At 45.8% G+C, this 18,801-nt stretch overlaps 1 protein-coding gene across 2 annotated transcripts in view; it reads left to right on the top strand.

The window, feature by feature from the left end:
* The window catches only part of SLC4A2 (solute carrier family 4 member 2), a 256,403-nt gene that overhangs the window by 54,224 nt on the left and 183,378 nt on the right, over positions 1 to 18,801 (top strand). For both annotated transcript variants that reach the window (XM_069729044.1, XM_069729045.1), the window contains exon 2: positions 15,626 to 15,810. In XM_069729044.1, the coding sequence (XP_069585145.1) occupies positions 15,751 to 15,810 (60 nt within the window). In that variant the 5' untranslated portion in view covers positions 15,626 to 15,750. The remainder of the gene's footprint in view (positions 1 to 15,625; positions 15,811 to 18,801) is intronic.

Below are 18,801 nucleotides of genomic sequence, written 5' to 3'. Positions count from 1 at the left end.
AATAAGATGTATAATTATGCGCTTAATTCTAAAACTCTGGGCAAAACCGTCAATGAAAAAGACCTGGGTGTATGGGTGGATGACAAACTCATATTCAGTGGCCAGTGTCAGGCAGCTGCTACAAAGGCAAATAAAATAATGGGATGCATTAAAAGAGGCATAGATGCTCATGAGGAGAACATAATTTTACCTCTATACAAGTCACTAGTTCGACCACACTTAGAATACTGTGCACAGTTCTGGTCTCCGGTGTATAAGAAAGACATAGCTGAACTGGAGCGGGTGCAGAGAAGAGCGACCAAGGTTATTAGAGGACTGGGGGGTCTGCAATACCGAGATAGGTTATTACACTGGGGGCTATTTAGTTTGGAAAAACGAAGACTAAGGGGTGATCTTATGTTAATGTATAAATATATGAGGGGACAGTACAAAGACCTTTCTGATGATCTTTATAATCATAGACCTGAGACCGGGACAAGGGGGCATCCTCTGCGTGTGGAGGAAAGAAGGTTTAAGCTTCAGGTGTTTTAATTACAGCAGGTCCAATACCCCTCCACAGAGAGAGAGAATTTTAGTCCCAGAAGAGGTTTCACATGTACCCATTCAGATGGAGACGTTTATTCTCAGCGAGGTAAGGCAAGCGTAGGACCTGGTATAAGAGAGATGCCGTGGAGAGGCTACCAGGTACACATAAAATTGGCCATTTTTATGCGCTAAAAGCTCTCATTTTTCATATTTCTAGTGCAGTAATGCAGTCCAAATTTCATGTTTTCAATTCGCATGTTTTAGCGCTGCAGTGTGCTGCCTTATTTACTTAATTATATACGAGTTGGCGACTCTAGGTTCAGCACCTGTTCACACTGAGTCTATGTTTGGATGTGCAGGTCAGGTTTTTGAAATGTAAGCATAATAACAGACGTGGATTCTTTACTGTAAGAGCAGTGAGACTATGGAACTCTCTGCCGTATGATGTTGTAATGAGTGGTTCATTACCAAAATTTAAGAGGGGACTGGATACATTTCTGGGAAAGTATAATGTTACAGGGTATATACACTAGATTCCTTGATAGGGCGCTGATCCAGGGAACTAGTCTGATTGCCGTATGTGGAGTCGGGAAGGAATTTTTCCCCAATGTGGAGCTTACTCTTTGCCACATGGTTTTTTTTTGCCTTCCTCTGGATCAACATGTTAGATAATGTTAGGTTAGGCTATGGGGTGAACTAGATGGACTTAAAGTCTTCCTTCAACCTTAATAACTATGTTACTATGTTACTATGATGCTCGACACAATATAATGGCCACACAGTGCTCCATACTGTATAATGGCCACACAAGATACTCAATACTGTATAATGGCCCCACATGATGCTGCGTACGGTATAATGGCCCCACATGATGCTCCAGTCCATACAGTATAATGGCCACACAATGCTCCATACTGTATAATGGCCACACATGATGGTCCATACTGTATAATGGCCACACATGATGCTCCATACTGTATAATGGCCACACAAGATACTCAATACTGTATAATGGCCACACATGATGCTCAATACTGTATAATGGCCGCACAGTGCTCTATACTGTATAATGGCCCCATGTGATGCTCAATATTGTATAATGGCCACACAGTGCTCCATACAGTATAATGGCCACACAGTGCTCAATACTGTATAATGGCCATATGTGATGCTTTGTACAGTAAAATTGCCACACAGTGCTCCATACTGTATAATGGCCACACATGATGCTCAATACTGTATAATGGCCCCACATGATGCTGCGTACAGAATAATGGCCCCACGTGATGCTCCATACTGTATAATGGCCACACAGTGCTCCTACTGTATAATGGCCCCACATGATGCTCCATACTGTGTAATGGCCACACAGTACTCCACACTGTATAATGGCCATGCAAGGTGCTCAATTCTGTATAATGGCCACACAGTGCCCCATACTGTATAATGGCTCACATGATGCTGCGTACAGTATAATGGCACCACAGTGCTCCATACTGTATAATGGCCCTGTGATGCCCCAGGGTCCTGGTTGTCACAGTGGCATTGCTTTCCTCACGGGGAGAGTGATGTCATGCTTGGAAGCGATGGAAGATTCCTTTAACAGGTAATTAGCACATACAACACCGTTCTGACTCCAGGCCAGAAGAAGGAACTCTACACCTAACTACAGAGGAGCTGCTCTCTCTGGACGGGAGGAGGAGTTAGTTGCTAGGCAGTTGGGAAGAATTAGTCAGTTGATGCCAGACAGCAGACTGGAGCAGTCTAAGGCAGAAGGACGGGTGAGGGGCCATACAGCCTAAAGTGCTGTAGCTCCTAGATAGCGATATACAGAAGGAAGAACAGCTTTTAGTGAACATGCCAGAGAGCGAAGCACAGGAAAGTGACAACATGGGAGAATAGCTGCAAGAGGGCTACCTCCCTGACAGAGCGCAGATACCGGTAACCGGAAGACCGAGGTTGTGTCATACTCCCATAGTGCCACCAGTGCCCACAGCTCCTGCAAATAGGCCGGACCCAACCACAATAACAGCTCCTATAATGCCCCTATCCATGCTCTGTATACCAGGAGCGGCCTGGCTGCCACAATATTTAGGGGAGTCTCACACCCTCAATGACTTTAAATAAATACTCTACAGCTTATTTCAGGTGTACCCCCTGTTACAACAACAAAAAGTCAGCATTCTAACTGGCCAATTAATTGGTGGAGCACAAAGAGAAGTAAAATCCTGGCTGGATATTGAAAAAGGGACTGTGGAGCAGATATTTGCCAAACTTAAGGACGCTTTTGACACCCGCACTGCTGCTGATATAAAGATGAGATTGTTTGAATGTAAACAGAGGGTGCAGGACAGTATACGGGACTATGCCCTTAACCAAAATTGTGTTGTCCATGCAAGTGCCCCTAAAGGAGAATATCCAGCTGGCCTCCAGTCCAGGAGGATGCAGGCCTGAGAACCTGGCCTAGAACAAGAAGCAAAAATGTTACTAATGTAAGTATGTTCCTGTAACGTTCAAGAAAAAAGCCTCCTATAAAGGGAAGAAAAAGTTTATACCAGTTATATGCGTTTCTGCATTTCAAAAATCTTGTAGGTCTTTAACCAATCTACTGTTGTTTTCTTTTCCCAGTCCAGGAGTACTGGATTTAACGGGGGGGGGGGGAGTCGAGTGGTTGTCACAGTAGCATTGCTTTCCTCACAGGGAGAGTGATGTCACGCTTGGAAGCGATGGAAGATTCCTTTTAACAGGTAATTAGTACATACAGCACCGTCCTGACTTCAGGCCAGAAGGGGGAGCTCTACACCCGACTTCAGGGGAGCTGCTCTCTCTGGTCGGGAGGAGGAGTAGTTGCTAGGCAGTTGGGAAGAATTACTCAGTTAGTGCCAGACAGCAGACTGGAGCAGTCTAAGGCAGAAGGACAAGTGAGGGGCCATACAGCCTAAAGTGCTATAGCTCCTAGATGGCGATATACAGAAGGAAGAACAGCTTTTAGTGAGCGTGCCGGAGAGCGAAGCACAGGAGACAACAAGGGAGAATAGCTGCGAAAGGGCTACAACCCTGACAGAGTGCAGATACTGGTAACCGGAAGACCGAGGTTGTGTCATACTCTAGGAGGCACAGCAGAAACCGGTAGAACAGCTCGACTACACGTAATCTGTCCACCCTAATACCCAGGAGACACAGTGACACATAGAGCCCGGGTCATGCTAGAGATATTGTAAAAAGGCTTGAGTCACCGGTTATACGGGTTTGTGTCCTACTTCAATAGCGGACAGATATAACTGAGAGGACCTTGCTAAGAAGCCATAGGCAGTAAGGAACAACAACAACACAATGCTAGAAGGAAGGCTTTTAACTCCACCTGGTAAAGCTGAACTCTGAACTTGCTTCCAAGCCAGCCGGACCCTGGCTTTACCTGTGATCTGATGCCCTGGACTGTGGCTGCCTGATTCATCAGTAAACCAGGTAAAGAGCCTGCACAACTGTATCCTTCGTTCTTTACTGCACCACTCACCATCTTCCATCTATTCACCTGGAGCCCTGGGGACCTACTTCACCTGTGGGAAGTTATACCATTTGGCTGCCATAACATCACCCCAGAGGACCCCTTTAAGCAGCATTGGTCATCTGTTGTGAATTCTGCTCTTGGGTTCTCTCCAGTGGTGGTAAGTGGGAATGCAGTTGTCTCTGAGTCACAGTCCTGGCCAGGTGTATCTACTAATTGCTGTTCTGACTGGGATATTTAAGTGTGCAGGATTCATTAGCCCTTGCCAGTAGTCAATGTTTCTTTGGAAGTATTGGTTCTCTGCCTGGCCTCACCTGCTTAGCTGCCAATTTCAGCAAAGATAAGTGTTTTTGTTTTTGTATCTGTGGCACACTGTTGTGTGCTTGTTTCAGTTTATTCCTGCTCTGTTTGTAGGATTCACTGGAGTTGCAGATATACGCTCCTACATCTTTAGTTGGATGTGGGAAGTATTTTGTATATTCTGCGGTGGATTTTTAAAGGGTTTTAATACTGACCGCACAGAACTCTGTCCTATCCTGTCCTATCTAGCTAGAGTGGCCTCCTGTGCTACATCCTGTTTTTTTCTGCCTGTGTATGTTTTTTCCTCTCCGACTCACCGCCAATATTTGTGGGGGGCTGTCTATCCTTTGGGGATTTTCTCTGAGGCAAGATAGTATTCCGATTTCCTTCTTTAGGGGAAATTAGTCCTCCGGCTGTGACGAGGTGTCTAGGTGTGTAAGGTACACTCCACGGCTACTTCTAGTTGCGGTCTTAAGTTCAGGTTTGCGGTCAGTATAGTGGTCAGTGAAAGTTCTCATGCAGCTCCAAGGTCACCGGATCATAACAGTACTACTGGCCTACAATGAGTTAATTGCATCTCAGAAGAAGCGAGGAAAGGTCTTGAGCCATTTTTTTTTCTTCAGTCTGTTTTGTCTTTTCCTCCCTCTTAATCTCTGGGTGGCTGAAGAGCCTTGTGCTAGCATGAATGTTCAGGAATTAGCTTCTCGTGTAGACCAGCTTGCTGCTAGAGTACAGGGTATTTCTGATTACATTGTTCAGACTCCTGCTTTAGAACCGAAGATTCCTACTCCTGATTTGTTTTTTGGTGACAGGTCCAAATTTTTGAGTTTTTAAAACAACTGTAAACTGTTTTTTTCATTGAAACCTTGATCCTCCGGTGATTTCATTCAACAAGTTAAAATCATAATTTCCCTGCTGCGTGGTGATCCACAGGATTGGGCATTTTCCCTTGTATCTGGGGATCCTGCTTTGCTTAATGTAGACTCCTTCTTTTAGGCGTTAGGATTACTGTATGATGAACCTAATTCTGTGGATCAAGCTGAGAAGACCTTGTTGGCCCTGTCTCAGGGTCAAGAGGCGGCAGAATTGTATTGTCAGAAATTCAGAAAATGGTCTGTGTTGACTAAATGGAATAATGATGCTTTGGCGGCAATTTTCAGAAGGGGTCTTTCTGAATCTGTTAAATATGTTATGGTGGGGTTTCCCACGCCTTCCGGTCTGAGTGATTCTATGTCTCTTGCCATTCAGATTGACCGACGCCTGCGGGAGCGCAGAACTGTGCGCGCTGTGGCGTTATCCTCAGAGCAAATTTCTGAGCCTATGCAATGTGATAGAATTCTGTCTAGAACGGAACGACAAGGATTCAGACGTCTCAATAGGTTGTGTTATTATTGTGACGACGCTTCCGATGTCATTTCTGTCTGCCCTAAGCGGATCAAGAGGATCGCCAGTTCATTTACCATCAGTACTGTACAACCTAAATTTCTGTTATCTGTGTCCTTGATCTGTTCATTGTCATCATTTTCTGTCATGGCGTTTGTGGATTCAGGCGCTGCCTTGAACTTAATGGACTTTGACTTTGCTAGGCGTTGTGGTTTTCCCTTGCAGCCTTTGCAGAACCCTATTCCTTTAAGGGGCATTGATGCTACACCCTTGGCTAAAAATAAGCCCCAGTTTTGGACACAGGTGACCATGCGCATGGCGCCAGCTCATCAGGAAGATTGTCGATTTCTGGTGTTGCATAATTTGCATGATGCTATCGTGCTGGGCTTTCCCTGGTTACAGGTACATAATCCTGTTTTGGATTGGAAGTCCATGTCTGTGACTAGTTGGGGTTGTCAGGGGGTTCATAATGATGTTCCTCTGATGTCAATTTCCTCTTCTTCCTCTTCTGAAATTCCAGAGTTTTTGTCTGATTTCCAGGATGTATTCGATGAGCCCAAGTCCAGTTTCCTTCCACCACACAGGGACTGTGACTGTGCTATTGACTTGATTCCAGGCTGTAAGTTTCCTAAAGGCCGACTTTTCAACCTGTCTGTACCTGAACTTGCCGCCATGCGGAGCTATATTAAGGAGTCTTTGGAGAAAGGGCATATTCAGCCATCTTCTTCACCGTTGGGTGCGGGGTTCTTTTTTGTTGCTAAAAAAGATGGTTCTTTAAGACCCTGTATTGATTATCGCCTCTTGAATAAGATCACGGTCAAGTTTCAATATCCTTCACCTTTGCTTTCCTATTTGTTTGCTAGGATTAAGGGAGCTAGTTGGTTTACTAAGATTGACCTTCGGGGGCTTATAATCTTGTTCATATTAAACAGGGTGATGAATGGAAAACTGCGTTTAATACGCCCGAAGGCCATTTTGAATACCTTGTGATGCCATTCGGACTCTCTAATGCTCCATCTGTTTTTCAGTCCTTCATGCATAATATCTTCCGGGATTATCTCGATAAATTCTTGATTGTATATTTGGATGATATTTTGATTTTTTCCGATGATTGGGAGTCTCATGTGCAGCAGGTCAGGATGGTATTTCAGATCCTTCGTGACAATGCCTTGTTTGTGAAAGGGTCTAAGTGTCTTTTTGGGGTGCAAAAGGTTTTCCTTTTTGGGCTTTATTTTTTCTCCCTCGTCTATAGAGATGGATCCGGTTAAGGTTCAGGCCATTCATGATTGGATTCAGCCCACATCCGTGAAGAGCCTTCAGAAATTTTTTGGGTTTTGCTAATTTTTATCGCCGTTTCATTGCTAATTTTTCCAGCGTGGTTAAACCCTTGACCGATTTGACTAAGAAAGGCGCTGATGCGGCTGTCTCTGCCTTTCAGGAACTTAAACGTCGTTTTACTGCGGAACGCAATTATGATGTCGGCAATCGGGAGTTGTTGGCTATGAAGTGGGCGTTTGAGGAGTGGCGACATTGGCTTGAGGGAGCTAAGCACCGTATTGTGGTCTTGACCGATCATAAGAATCTGATTTACCTCGAGTCTGCCAAACAGTTGAATCCTAGACAGGCTCGATGGTCCTTGTTTTTTTCTCGTTTTGATTTCGTCGTCTCGTACCTTCCGGGTTCTAAGAATATTAAGGCTGATGCCCTCTCTAGGAGTTTTTTGCCTGATTCTCCTGAGGTCTTAGAACCGGTCGGTATTCTGAAAGAGGGCGTGGTCCTTTCTGCCATTTCCCCTGATTTACGATGGGTTCTTCAGGAATTTCAGGCTGACAAACCTAACCGCTGTCCTGTGGGGAGACTGTTTTTTCCTGACAGATGGACTAGTAGAGTGATTTCTGAGGTTCACTGTTCCGTGTTGGCTGGTCATCCTGGCATTTTTGGTACCAGAGATTTGGTTGGTAGGTCCTTTTGGTGGCCTTCATTGTCGCGTGATGTGCGTTCTTTTGTGCAGTCCTGTGGGACTTGTGCGCGGGCCAAGCCTTGTTGCTCCCGTGCTAGTGGGTTGCTTTTGCCATTGCCGGTCCCTGAGAGGCCCTGGACGCATATTTCTATGGATTTTATTTCCGATCTTCCGGTTTCCCAGAGGATGTCGGTTATCTGGGTTGTTTGTGACCGATTCTCTAAGATGGTTCATTTGGTGCTTTTGCCTAAATTGCCTTCTTCTTCTGATTTGGTTCCGTTGTTTTTTCAGCATGTGGTCCGTTTGCATGGTATTCCGGAGAATATTGTGTCCGACAGAGGTTCCCAGTTTGTTTCTAGGTTTTCGCGGGCCTTTTGTGCCAAGCTGGGCATTGATTTGTCTTTTTCTTCTGCATTTCATCCTCAGACAAACGGCCAGACAAGAGCGAACTAATCAGACTTTGGAGACTTATTTGAGATGCTTTGTGTCTGCTGATCAGGATGATTGGGTGGCTTTTTTGCCATTGGCCGAGTTTGCCCTTAATAATCGGGCTAGTTCGGCTGCTTTGGTTTCGCCTTTTTTTTGTAATTTTGGTTTTCATCCTCGTTTTTCTTCTGGGCAGGTTGAGCCTTCTGACTGTCCTGGTGTGGATTCTGTGGTCGACAGGTTGAAGCAGATTTGGGCTCATGTGGTGGACAATTTGGTGTTGTCTCAGGAGGAGGCTCAACGTTTTGCTAACCTTCGTCGGTGTGTTGGTTCCCGGCTTCGGGTTGGGGATCTGGTCTGGTTGTCTTCCCGTCATGTTCCTATGAAGGTTTCTTCTCCTAAGTTTAAGCCTCGGTTTATTGGTCCTTATAGGATTTCTGAGATTATTAATCCGGTGTCTTTTCGACTGGCGCTTCCGGCCTCTTTTGCTATCCATAATGTCTTCCATAGATCTTTGTTGCGGAAATATGTGGAGCCCGTTGTTCCCTCTGTTGATCGTCCGGCCCCTGTGTTGGTTGATGTGTAGTTGGAATATGTTGTTGAGAAGATTTTGGATTCCCGTTTTTTGAGGCGGAAGCTTCAGTACCTTGTCAAATGTTAGGGTTATGGCCAGGAGGATAATTCTTGGGTTTTTGCCTCTGATGTTCATGCTGCTGATTTGGTCCGTGCCTTTCATCTGGCTCATCCTGATCGTCCTGGAGGTCCTGGTGAGGGTTCGGTGACCCCTCCTCAAGGGGGGGGTACTGTTGTGAATTCTGCTCTTGGGTTCCCTCCAGTGGTGGTAAGTGGGAATGCAGTTGTCTCTGAGTCACAGTCCTGGCCAGGTGTATCTGCTAATTGCTGTTCTGACTGGGATATTTAAGTGTGCAGGATTCATTAGCCCTTTCCAGTAGTCAATGTTTCTTTGGAAATATTGGATCTCAGCCTGGCCTCACCTGCTTAGCTGCCAATTTCAGCAAAGATAAGTGTTTTTGTTTTTGTATCTGTGGCACACTGTTGTGTGCTTGTTTCAGTTTATTCCTGCTCTGTTTGTAGGATTCACTGAAGTTGCAGATATACGCTCCTACATCTTTAGTTGGATGTGGGAAGTATTTTGTATATTCTGGGGATTTTTGAAGGGTTTTAATACTGACTGCACAGAACTCTGTCCTATCCTGTCCTATCTAGCTAGAGTGGCCTCCTGTGCTAAATCCTGTTTTTTTCTGCCTGTGTATGCTTTTTCCTCTTCTACTCACCGCCAATATTTGTGGGGGGCTGTCTATCCTTTGGGGATTTTCTCTGAGGCAAGATAGTATTCCGATTTCCTTCTTTAGGGGACATTAGTCCTCCGGCTGTGACGAGGTGTCTAGGTGTGTTAGGTACACTCCACGGCTACTTCTAGTTGCGGTCTTAAGTTCAGGTTTGCGGTCAGTATAGTGGCCACTTTCTCCAGTGAAAGTTCTCATGCAGCTCCAAGGTCACCGGATCATAACAGTCATCCCTGACCGAATACCACAGGTGGCATCACAAACTTTTATTATTTCACACCCCCTTTAAAGACCGTCCCTTTAACATGGGTGCCCAGGGCCATGGACCGGGTCACCGCTGTGATACCGAGTACCCCACGGCCCTGGCGGGCATTTCAGCCCCACATGATGCTCAATACTGTATAATTGCCCCACATGACGCTGTGTACAGTATAATGGCCACACGTGATGCTCCATACTGTATAATGGCCACACAGTGCTCCATACTGTATAATGGCCACACATAATGCTCAATACTGTATAATGGCCACACATGATGCTCAATACTGTATAATGGTCACACAGTGCTCCATACTGTAGAATGGCCACACATGATGCTCAATACTGTATAATAGCCCCACATGACGCTGTGTACAGTATAATGGCCACACGTGATGCTCCATACTGTATAATGGCCACACATGATGCTCCATACTGTATAATGGCCACACAGTACTCCATACTGTATAATGGCCCTACATGATGCTCAATACTGTATAATGACCACACAGTGCTACATACTGTATAATGACCACAGTGCTACATACTGTATAATGGCGACACATGATGCTCCATACTGTATAATGGCCACACAGTGCTCCATTCTGTATAATGGCCACACAGTGCTCCATTCTGTATAATGGCCCCACATAATGCTCAATACTGTATAATGGCCACACAGTGCTCCATACTGTATAATGGCCACACATGATGCTGCCCACAGTATAATGGCCACACAGTTCTGCATACTGTGTAATGGCCCCTACATGATGATGCCAGTGTACAGTCGGGGCTGTAGATGTGTCTCAGCAGCTCTGCTAACAATGCAGGCAAATATTTCACCACCTGTCGCTATCCACACTGCTGCCTCACAGATCCTGCATATTGGAATGTAGCCCAGCTCTGCGACCTCTGCATCCACTCAGACAACACCACTATCTACTGGCTCCACTCCATAACTGCTGTAGTATATAAAGGATATATATATATATATATATATATATATACACATATATATTGTGATGCAGCGGTAGGACCATACGCAGTGACCCAATTAAGTTCAAACAAAACGTTCCTTTACTATGTTACTTCACACAGTCTATTAGCAATACACAGTAAATGGCTTCTGGATCCAGGCCAAAGGAAAATACACAGTACACGGCTTCTTCACACAGTCCATCAGAAATACACAGTAACCGGCTTTAATTTTCAGTCCCTACACAGGCCAGACTTCCCTTTATCCAGTTTCCCTGGGGTGATCGCCCGCCGACACCAAGTCTCTTTATTCACGCCGTGCACCTTTCGCTATCCTCCGGATTGCAGCCTGGCAAGCACAAGACAGCCCGGGACGCAGGGTGTCAGTCCCCTTGGTTCCTCTTGCCCCTGTGTTGCTCCACACAGAGAGATCTCTGCAGACAACTGCTCTGTCTGCTTCCAAACCAAGACTGACACACCTCCCCCTCTACTACAGGGCTTTTAATCAGTCACTGCTTAACCATTCTATCTACAGCCACACCTGTGTCTGCAGTATGCCCTCATGGCCCCATTACGCCTCCGTGCGCATTCTGGAGAGCACAATCGGCGCCCCCTAGCTATATCAGGTCACTGCCTCACAATATATATACTGTGCCTGTGACTAACAGGCTGCACTAGATTGCTCTAACTGCTGCCACTACTCCTGGTTATAATGCCTTGTACTGTAACCACAGCAGGCCCAGCTGCAACACACAAGTACCTCAGAATGTCCTTTCTCTCTCTCTGAACCACTGGATAAGAAGATACGGAGGGGGCGTGGTCTAATTCAAGGGGCGTGTCTGCTGCTTCTGCTGGCTGTGTGGGAGAAGCAGAGTCCCTGCGGGACTGCGGGGCACATCCTCAAAATCATGGCCGTCCCGCAGTATGAGGGATGGTTGGGAGCTATGTCTTAGCTGTGATCAGTCACCGTCTTCCACGCTCACCCAGGCCCTATATTCGATCACTTACCTCCTGGCGTTCACACTGTCAGGCTTTACCACCATATCCTCTTAGCTGTGATCAGTCACCATCTTCCACGCTCATCTACTCTCTATATCAATCACTTACCTCATGTTGTCCACTCTGTGTAACTCCACCACCATATTCTGAACTGTGATCAGTCACCGTCTTCCATGCTCGGCCAAGCTTCATATCGATCACTTACCTCCTGACATCCAAACTGTGAGGCTCCATCATCATGTTCTGTGTTACATTTGTTGAATATGCGAGACATTAGGGACTTGTTGGACATATTGGATCTTTGCAAAGTTTTGGATTTATGGGACACGTTGGATATATTGAACCAGTGACTTGTGATGGATATGTGAGACATACTGGACATCTGGAATGTTTCAGACATGTGGGATGTCAGGAAATAAGAAAGTTCTGATTACTTCACTTACACATACAGGGCTCTCAGCTGCAGTTTCCTCTGCCTGCCAGCACAAGGCTGGAATTCTGAGCCACTCTTTCTCCCTCTGCCGGTGTGTGTAACCCTAAACCCCTCGTTTTCCCCCTGAAGAATTTATATGGCTCTGTGCTGCGGCAGACAAATCTCCCTACCCTACTCATTCCCACTCCCACCTTGTACTGGCTAAAACTGGTATAGAAAGCATGAGCTTCTATTGTTCTTTTAAGGTTATATATATTGGCACCGATCAGGGCTAGAGATGTAAAGATTATATATTCCGGATGTCCATCGAGGGATCTATAACTCCCTGAAATCGCTAGAAGCTAAACCCAATGAGTGCAAAGAGTGGGTTTCTCCATAAGCGGGTCATGTAATTAAACCGTGTTTGTACTTAAAAGAATCGCCCCGACATGGTACACTGTTGTGAATTCTGTTGTCAAGCTCCCTCCTGTGGTCATGAATGGTACTTCGGCTGGTTCTGTCCATAGGCTTCCTCTGGTGGTTGTGAGTGGGGCTACGGCTTCTGAGTTTCCTTCCACAGGTGACGAGGTTAATTCGTTAGCTGGCTGCTCTATTTAACTCCACTTAGATCATTGCTCCATGCCACCTGTCAATGTTCCAGTATTGGTCTGTTCGCTCCTGGATCGTTCTTGTGACCTGTCTTCTCCAGCAGAAGCTAAGTTCCTGCTTGTTTTTCTCTTGTTTGCTATTTTTCTGTCCAGCTTGCTATTTTGATTTTTGTCTTGCTTGCTGGAAGCTCTGGGACACAGAGGGAGCGCCTCCGCACTGTGAGTCGGTGCGAAGGGTCTTTTGCGCCCTCTGCGTGGTTTTTGTGTAGTTTTTGTGCTGACCGCAAAGTCACCTTTCCTATCCTCTCTCTGTTCAGTAAGTCGGGCCTCTCTTTGCTGAATCTATTTCATCTCTGTGTATGTGATTTTCATCTTAACTCACAGTCATTATATGTGGGGGGCTGCCTTTTCCTTTGGGGAATTTCTCTGAGGCAAGGTAGGCTTTATTTTTCTATCTCTAGGGCTAGCTAGTTCCTTAGGCTGTGATGAGTTGCATAGGGAGCGTTAGGAGCAATCCACGGCTATTTCTAGTGTGTGTGATAGGATTAGGGATTGCGGTCAGCAGAGTTCCCACGTCCCAGAGCTTGTCCTGTATTATTATTACTATCAGGTCTTTCCGTGTGCTCTTAACCACCAGGTCCATTATTGTCCTAACCACCAGGTTATAACAGTACACCTCCTGATCATTGTGTCTTTCATATAAGAGGTTCGTACAGCGAGTTAGGTATAAAAATGGGTGCCATAACTCTAAGAAAAGGGGAGGATTCAGCCTCTAAGTGAGGTCACCACAGGGGGAGTGCCTTGTTTTTAGGCTAGGAAATAAGTGAGTGAAGCAGCAATCTTCACATGTATTTGTCTGCTATACAGATGCATGCTATGCATCTAGATGTATCCCCTCCTCCACAGCACTCTGCCAGCCATGAGATAACATAATGACATAACGAAATGTAAGTGTTCTTTCATCTTTAAACCCATTTTATTTGTAATTGTACTGTACATACCATAATTGTCTTCTTTATAATATCTTTTTATACTTCTGTAAACACTGCCTACCTTTTTTGGAGTAAAATATAAAATTACTAGCTGTGTCTCTCCTTGCTCTATAACGAACTGTCACGTCCTCTGAAGTTAATTACGCTACTAATCTAGGTTGGCTCCGGACCCATTAGAAATTAAGAAATCAGAGTTGTGGCAGCAGAATTTGTCCTGTGCATTTAGGAGGCTTTACAGCGACTGGTGGCGTTGATAATTATTGTTCCCGCCTGAGTGGGAGTAGTTATATTGCCCTCGTTGCAGTGTGCCAATTAGCCAGTACAAAGTAAGGCAGCCTTTCTGGTGACTAATTATCCTAGGTGCAGTACCGTGTCTGACCTGAGGGTAAGGGGGGCGCCAGAGAGCTGCAAGTTCCAAACCGGAAGTGGGATATAGATAAATTCCCTTCAGAAAGAACCAGGGGCAACCAAACAACCCCGGTTCATGACAAATTGGTGTGAGTGGTGGGGATCAGGGCCGGCGTCAGCACCCGGTGTACCCGGGCAAGTGTCGGGGCTCTGGCGAGACAGGGGGCCCATTCAAGGACGGCATTAAGGCAGCTGCCAGTGCCTAGGACCACCACTCCCCCAGGGGCCCCCAGCTAGCGGCACATCACGGAGCTGACTCAGCAGGGGAGGGGGAACGGCCTGGAGCTGTCTAATTATACTCACCTACTCCTGGCGGCTGGCGCAGTCCCTGCAGTTCCCCGCCTCCCCAGCTTCTTCCTGTACTGAGCGGTCACATGGTACCGCTCATTACAGTAATGAATATGCGGCTCCACCTCCCATAAGGGTGGAGCCGCATATTCATTACTGTAATGAGCGGTAACTGTGACCGCTCAATACAGGAAGGAGCTGCCGGCGCCGGGAAGCAGGGACTGCACAGCGCCAGGAGCAGGTGAGTATAACGGGGAGGGGAGCGCAGCGCTGCGCGATATTCACCTGCTCCTCGTTCCAGCCGCCGCTCTGTCTTCCACGTCCTCTGCAGTGACGCTCAGGTCAGAGGGCACGGTGAGATGGTTAGTGCGCGCCCTCTGCCTGAGCGTCAGTGCAGAAGACGCTGAAGATGGAGCGATGGCTGGAACGAGGAGCAGGTGAATATTGAAAGTGCCGGAGCGACGGAGAGGTGAGTATGTGATTTTTTTTATCGCAGCAACAGCAAATGGGGCAAGTGTCTGTATGGAGCATCTATGGGGCCATAACGTTTGTGCAGCACTTTATGAGGCAAGTGTCTCTATATACTACATGGCTGTTCTATATACTACGTGGGCCATGTTATATACTACGTGGGCTGTTATATGCTACGTGGGCTGTGCTATATACTAGATGGCTGTTCTTCAAACTACGTGGGCCGTGTTATATACTATGTGGCTGTGCTATATACTATATGGGCTGTGCTATATACTACGTGGCTGTGTTATATGCTACGTGGGCTGTTATATACTACATGGCTGTGTTATATGCTACGTGGCTGTGCTATATACTACGTGGGCTGTGTTATATAAGACATGGCTGTGTTTATATGCGATCATGAATCGTGGAAGGTGTTAAATGGGGGGCCCACTCTTTCGCCCGGGGCCCTCAAAAACCTGGAGCCGGCCCTGGTGGGGATGATAAAGGTATCCTCCCCATGAACCGGGACATGGGACATGTTGAAGGGGAGAAAGTTTTAAACCTTTGAGTATGTAGGACATTTGGAATTACTTGTGTGACATTTAGTATTCGATTTGGAGCCACCACTATCCGATACTGATGAAGTTTTTTTTGGCCACCAGTTTTACCTTGACGCTAATACCCCAATGATTCTATGGAGATTTCAGTATCAGGGGCTTTAAGGTGGCTTGTCCACTTGTTCTTCATGTTGGGTATTTCTATTGATGCTTACAAACCTCTACTCTCTATCACTGCAATGTAATGTTGTGTCCTGCTTTCTTAGGTTATGATGTTGCAACTCCACCCTTGGCAAAAGGTCGATAAGGAGAAGGGTTGACCCCCACACCTCAACACCAGACGTCTCCAACACATTGGACTCGCCACAATCGTCCTGTCTGATCATCTGCAATGAACAGCTCACATGCGTCTCCTGGGATTCATGAGATTGTGTCAACAGTTATCCAGAATGTAAGAGCCATTTTCACATACATGCACACATATGACGTTAGGGTAAGAGTTTCTGTATTACACATGTGATATTACATGGGGAGAGGGTCTGTATTACATGTATGATATTACACGGGGGGTGTCTATTACACGTGTGATATTAGATGGGGGTGTCTGTAACACGTGTGATATTACACGGGGGTGTCTGTAACACGTGTGATATTACACAGGGGTGTCTGTATTACATGTGTCATATTAGACAGGGGGGTCTGTATTACACGTGTGATATTACACGGGGGTGTCTGTAACACGTGTGATATTACACAGGGGTGTCTGTATTACATGTGTCATATTAGACAGGGGGGTCTGTATTACACGTGTGATATTACACGGTTAGTGTCTGTTTTACATGTGTGATATTACACGGGGAGTGTCTGTATTACACGTGTGATATTAGACGTGGAGTGTGTATTACACGTGTGATATTAGATGGGGGTGTCTGTATTATACGTGTGATATTACACGGGGGGTGTCTGTATTACACGTGTGATATTACACAGGGGTGTCTGTATTACACGTGTGATATTAGACGGGGGGGTCTGTATTACACGTGTGATATTACACGGGGAGTGTCTGTTTTACACGTGTGATATTAGACGTGGAGTGTCTGTATTACACGTGTGATATTAGATGGGGGGGTGTCTGTATTATACATGTGATATTACACGGGGGGTGTCTGTATTACACGTGTGATATTACACAGGGGGTGTCTGTATTATACGTGTTATATTACACGAGGGTGTCTGTATTACACGTGTGATATTACACGGGGGGTGTCTATTACACGTGTGATATTACACGGGGGTGTCTGTATTACACGTGTGATATTACACAGGGGGTGTCTGTATTATACGTGTTATATTACACGAGGGTGTCTATTATACGTGTGATATTACACGGGGGGTGTCTGTATTACACGTGTGATATTACACGGGGGTGTCTGTATTACACGTGTGATATTACACAGGGGTGTCTGTATTATACGTGTTATATTACACGAGGGTGTCTGTATTACACGTGTGATATTACACGGGGGTGTCTGTATTACACGTGTGATATTACACGGGGGTGTCTGTATTACACGTGTGATATTACACAGGGGGTGTCTGTATTATACGTGTTATATTACACGAGGGTGTCTGTATTACACGTGTGATATTACACGGGGGAGTGTCTGTATTACACGTGTGATATTAGACCGGGAGTGTCTGTATTACACGTGTGATATTAGACCGGGAGTGTCTGTATTACACGTGTGATATTAGACGGGGGGGTGTCTGTATTACACGTGTGATATTACACGGGGGGTGTCTGTATTACACATATGATATTACACGGGGCAGGGTCTGTATTGCACGTGTGATATTACATGGGGAGTGTCCGTATTGCACGTGTTATATTACACGGGGAGTGTCTGTATTGCACGTGTGATATTACACGGGAAGTGTCTGTATTGCACGTGTGATATTACACGGGGGAGTGTCTGTATTGCACGTGTTATATTACACGGGGGAGTGTCTGTATTGCACGTGTTATATTACACAGGGGAGTGTCTGTATTGCACGTGTTATATTACACGGGGAAGTGTCTGTATTGCACGTGTGATATTACACGGGGGAGTGTCTGTATTGCACGTGTTATATTACACGGGGAAGTGTCTGTATTGCACGTGTGATATTACACGGGGGAGTGTCTGTATTACACGTGTGATATTAGACCGGGAGTGTCTGTATTACACATGTGATATTACACGGGGGGGGGGTGTCTGTATTACACGTGTGATATTACACGGGGGTGTCTGTATTACACATATGATATTACACAGGGCAGGGTCTGTATTGCACGTGTGATATTACACGGGAAGTGTCTGTATTGCACGTGTTATATTACACGGGGAGTGTCTGTATTGCACGTGTTATATTACACGGGGAGTGTCTGTATTGCACGTGTGATATTACACGGGGTAGTGACTGTATTAAATGTGTGATACCACATGAGGGGGAGTGTCTGTATTACATGTGTGATATTAGTCGGGGGAGTGTCTGTATTACACGTGTGATATTAGACCGGGAGTGTCTGTATTACACGTGTGATATTACACGGGGGTGTCTGTATTACACATATGATATTACACAGGGCAGGGTCTGTATTGCACGTGTGATATTACACGGGAAGTGTCTGTATTGCACGTGTTATATTACACGGGGAGTGTCTGTATTGCACGTGTTATATTACACGGGGAGTGTCTGTATTGCACGTGTTATATTACACGGGGAGTGTCTGTATTGCACGTGTGATATTACACGGGGTAGTGACTGTATTAAACGTGTGATACCACATGAGGGGGAGTGTCTGTATTACACATGAGATATTACATGGGGGAGTGTGTCTGTATTACACATGTGATATTACACGGGGGGGTGTCTGTATTACACATATGATATCACACAGGGCAGGGTCTGTATTGCACGTGTGATATTACACGGAGTAGTGTCTGTATTAAACGTGTGATACCACATGAGGGGGAGTGTCTGTATTACATGTGTGATATTAGTCGGGGGAGTGTCTGTATTACACATGAGATATTACATGGGGGAGTGTGTCTGTATTACACGTGTGATATTTCACGGGGGGGGTGTCTGTATTACACATATGAAATTACACAGGGCAGGGTCTGTATTGCACGTGTGATATTACACGGGAAGTGTCTGTATTGCACGTGTGATATTACACGGAGTAGTGTCTGTATTAAACGTGTGATACCACATGAGGGGGAGTGTCTGTATTACATGTGTGATATTAGTCGGGGGAGTGTCTGTATTACACATGAGATATTACATGGGGGAGTGTGTCTGTATTACACGTGTGATATTTCACGGGGGGGGGGGTGTCTGTATTACACATATGATATTACACAGGGCAGGGTCTGTATTGCACGTGTGATATTACACG

This window comes from Ranitomeya imitator, chromosome 6 (genome assembly GCF_032444005.1).
Source record: "Ranitomeya imitator isolate aRanImi1 chromosome 6, aRanImi1.pri, whole genome shotgun sequence".
NCBI classification, from domain to species: Eukaryota; Metazoa; Chordata; class Amphibia; order Anura; family Dendrobatidae; genus Ranitomeya; species Ranitomeya imitator.
The sequence above is the reverse complement of the archived record's forward strand: the minus strand, read 5'-3'. Positions and strand labels throughout refer to the sequence as shown.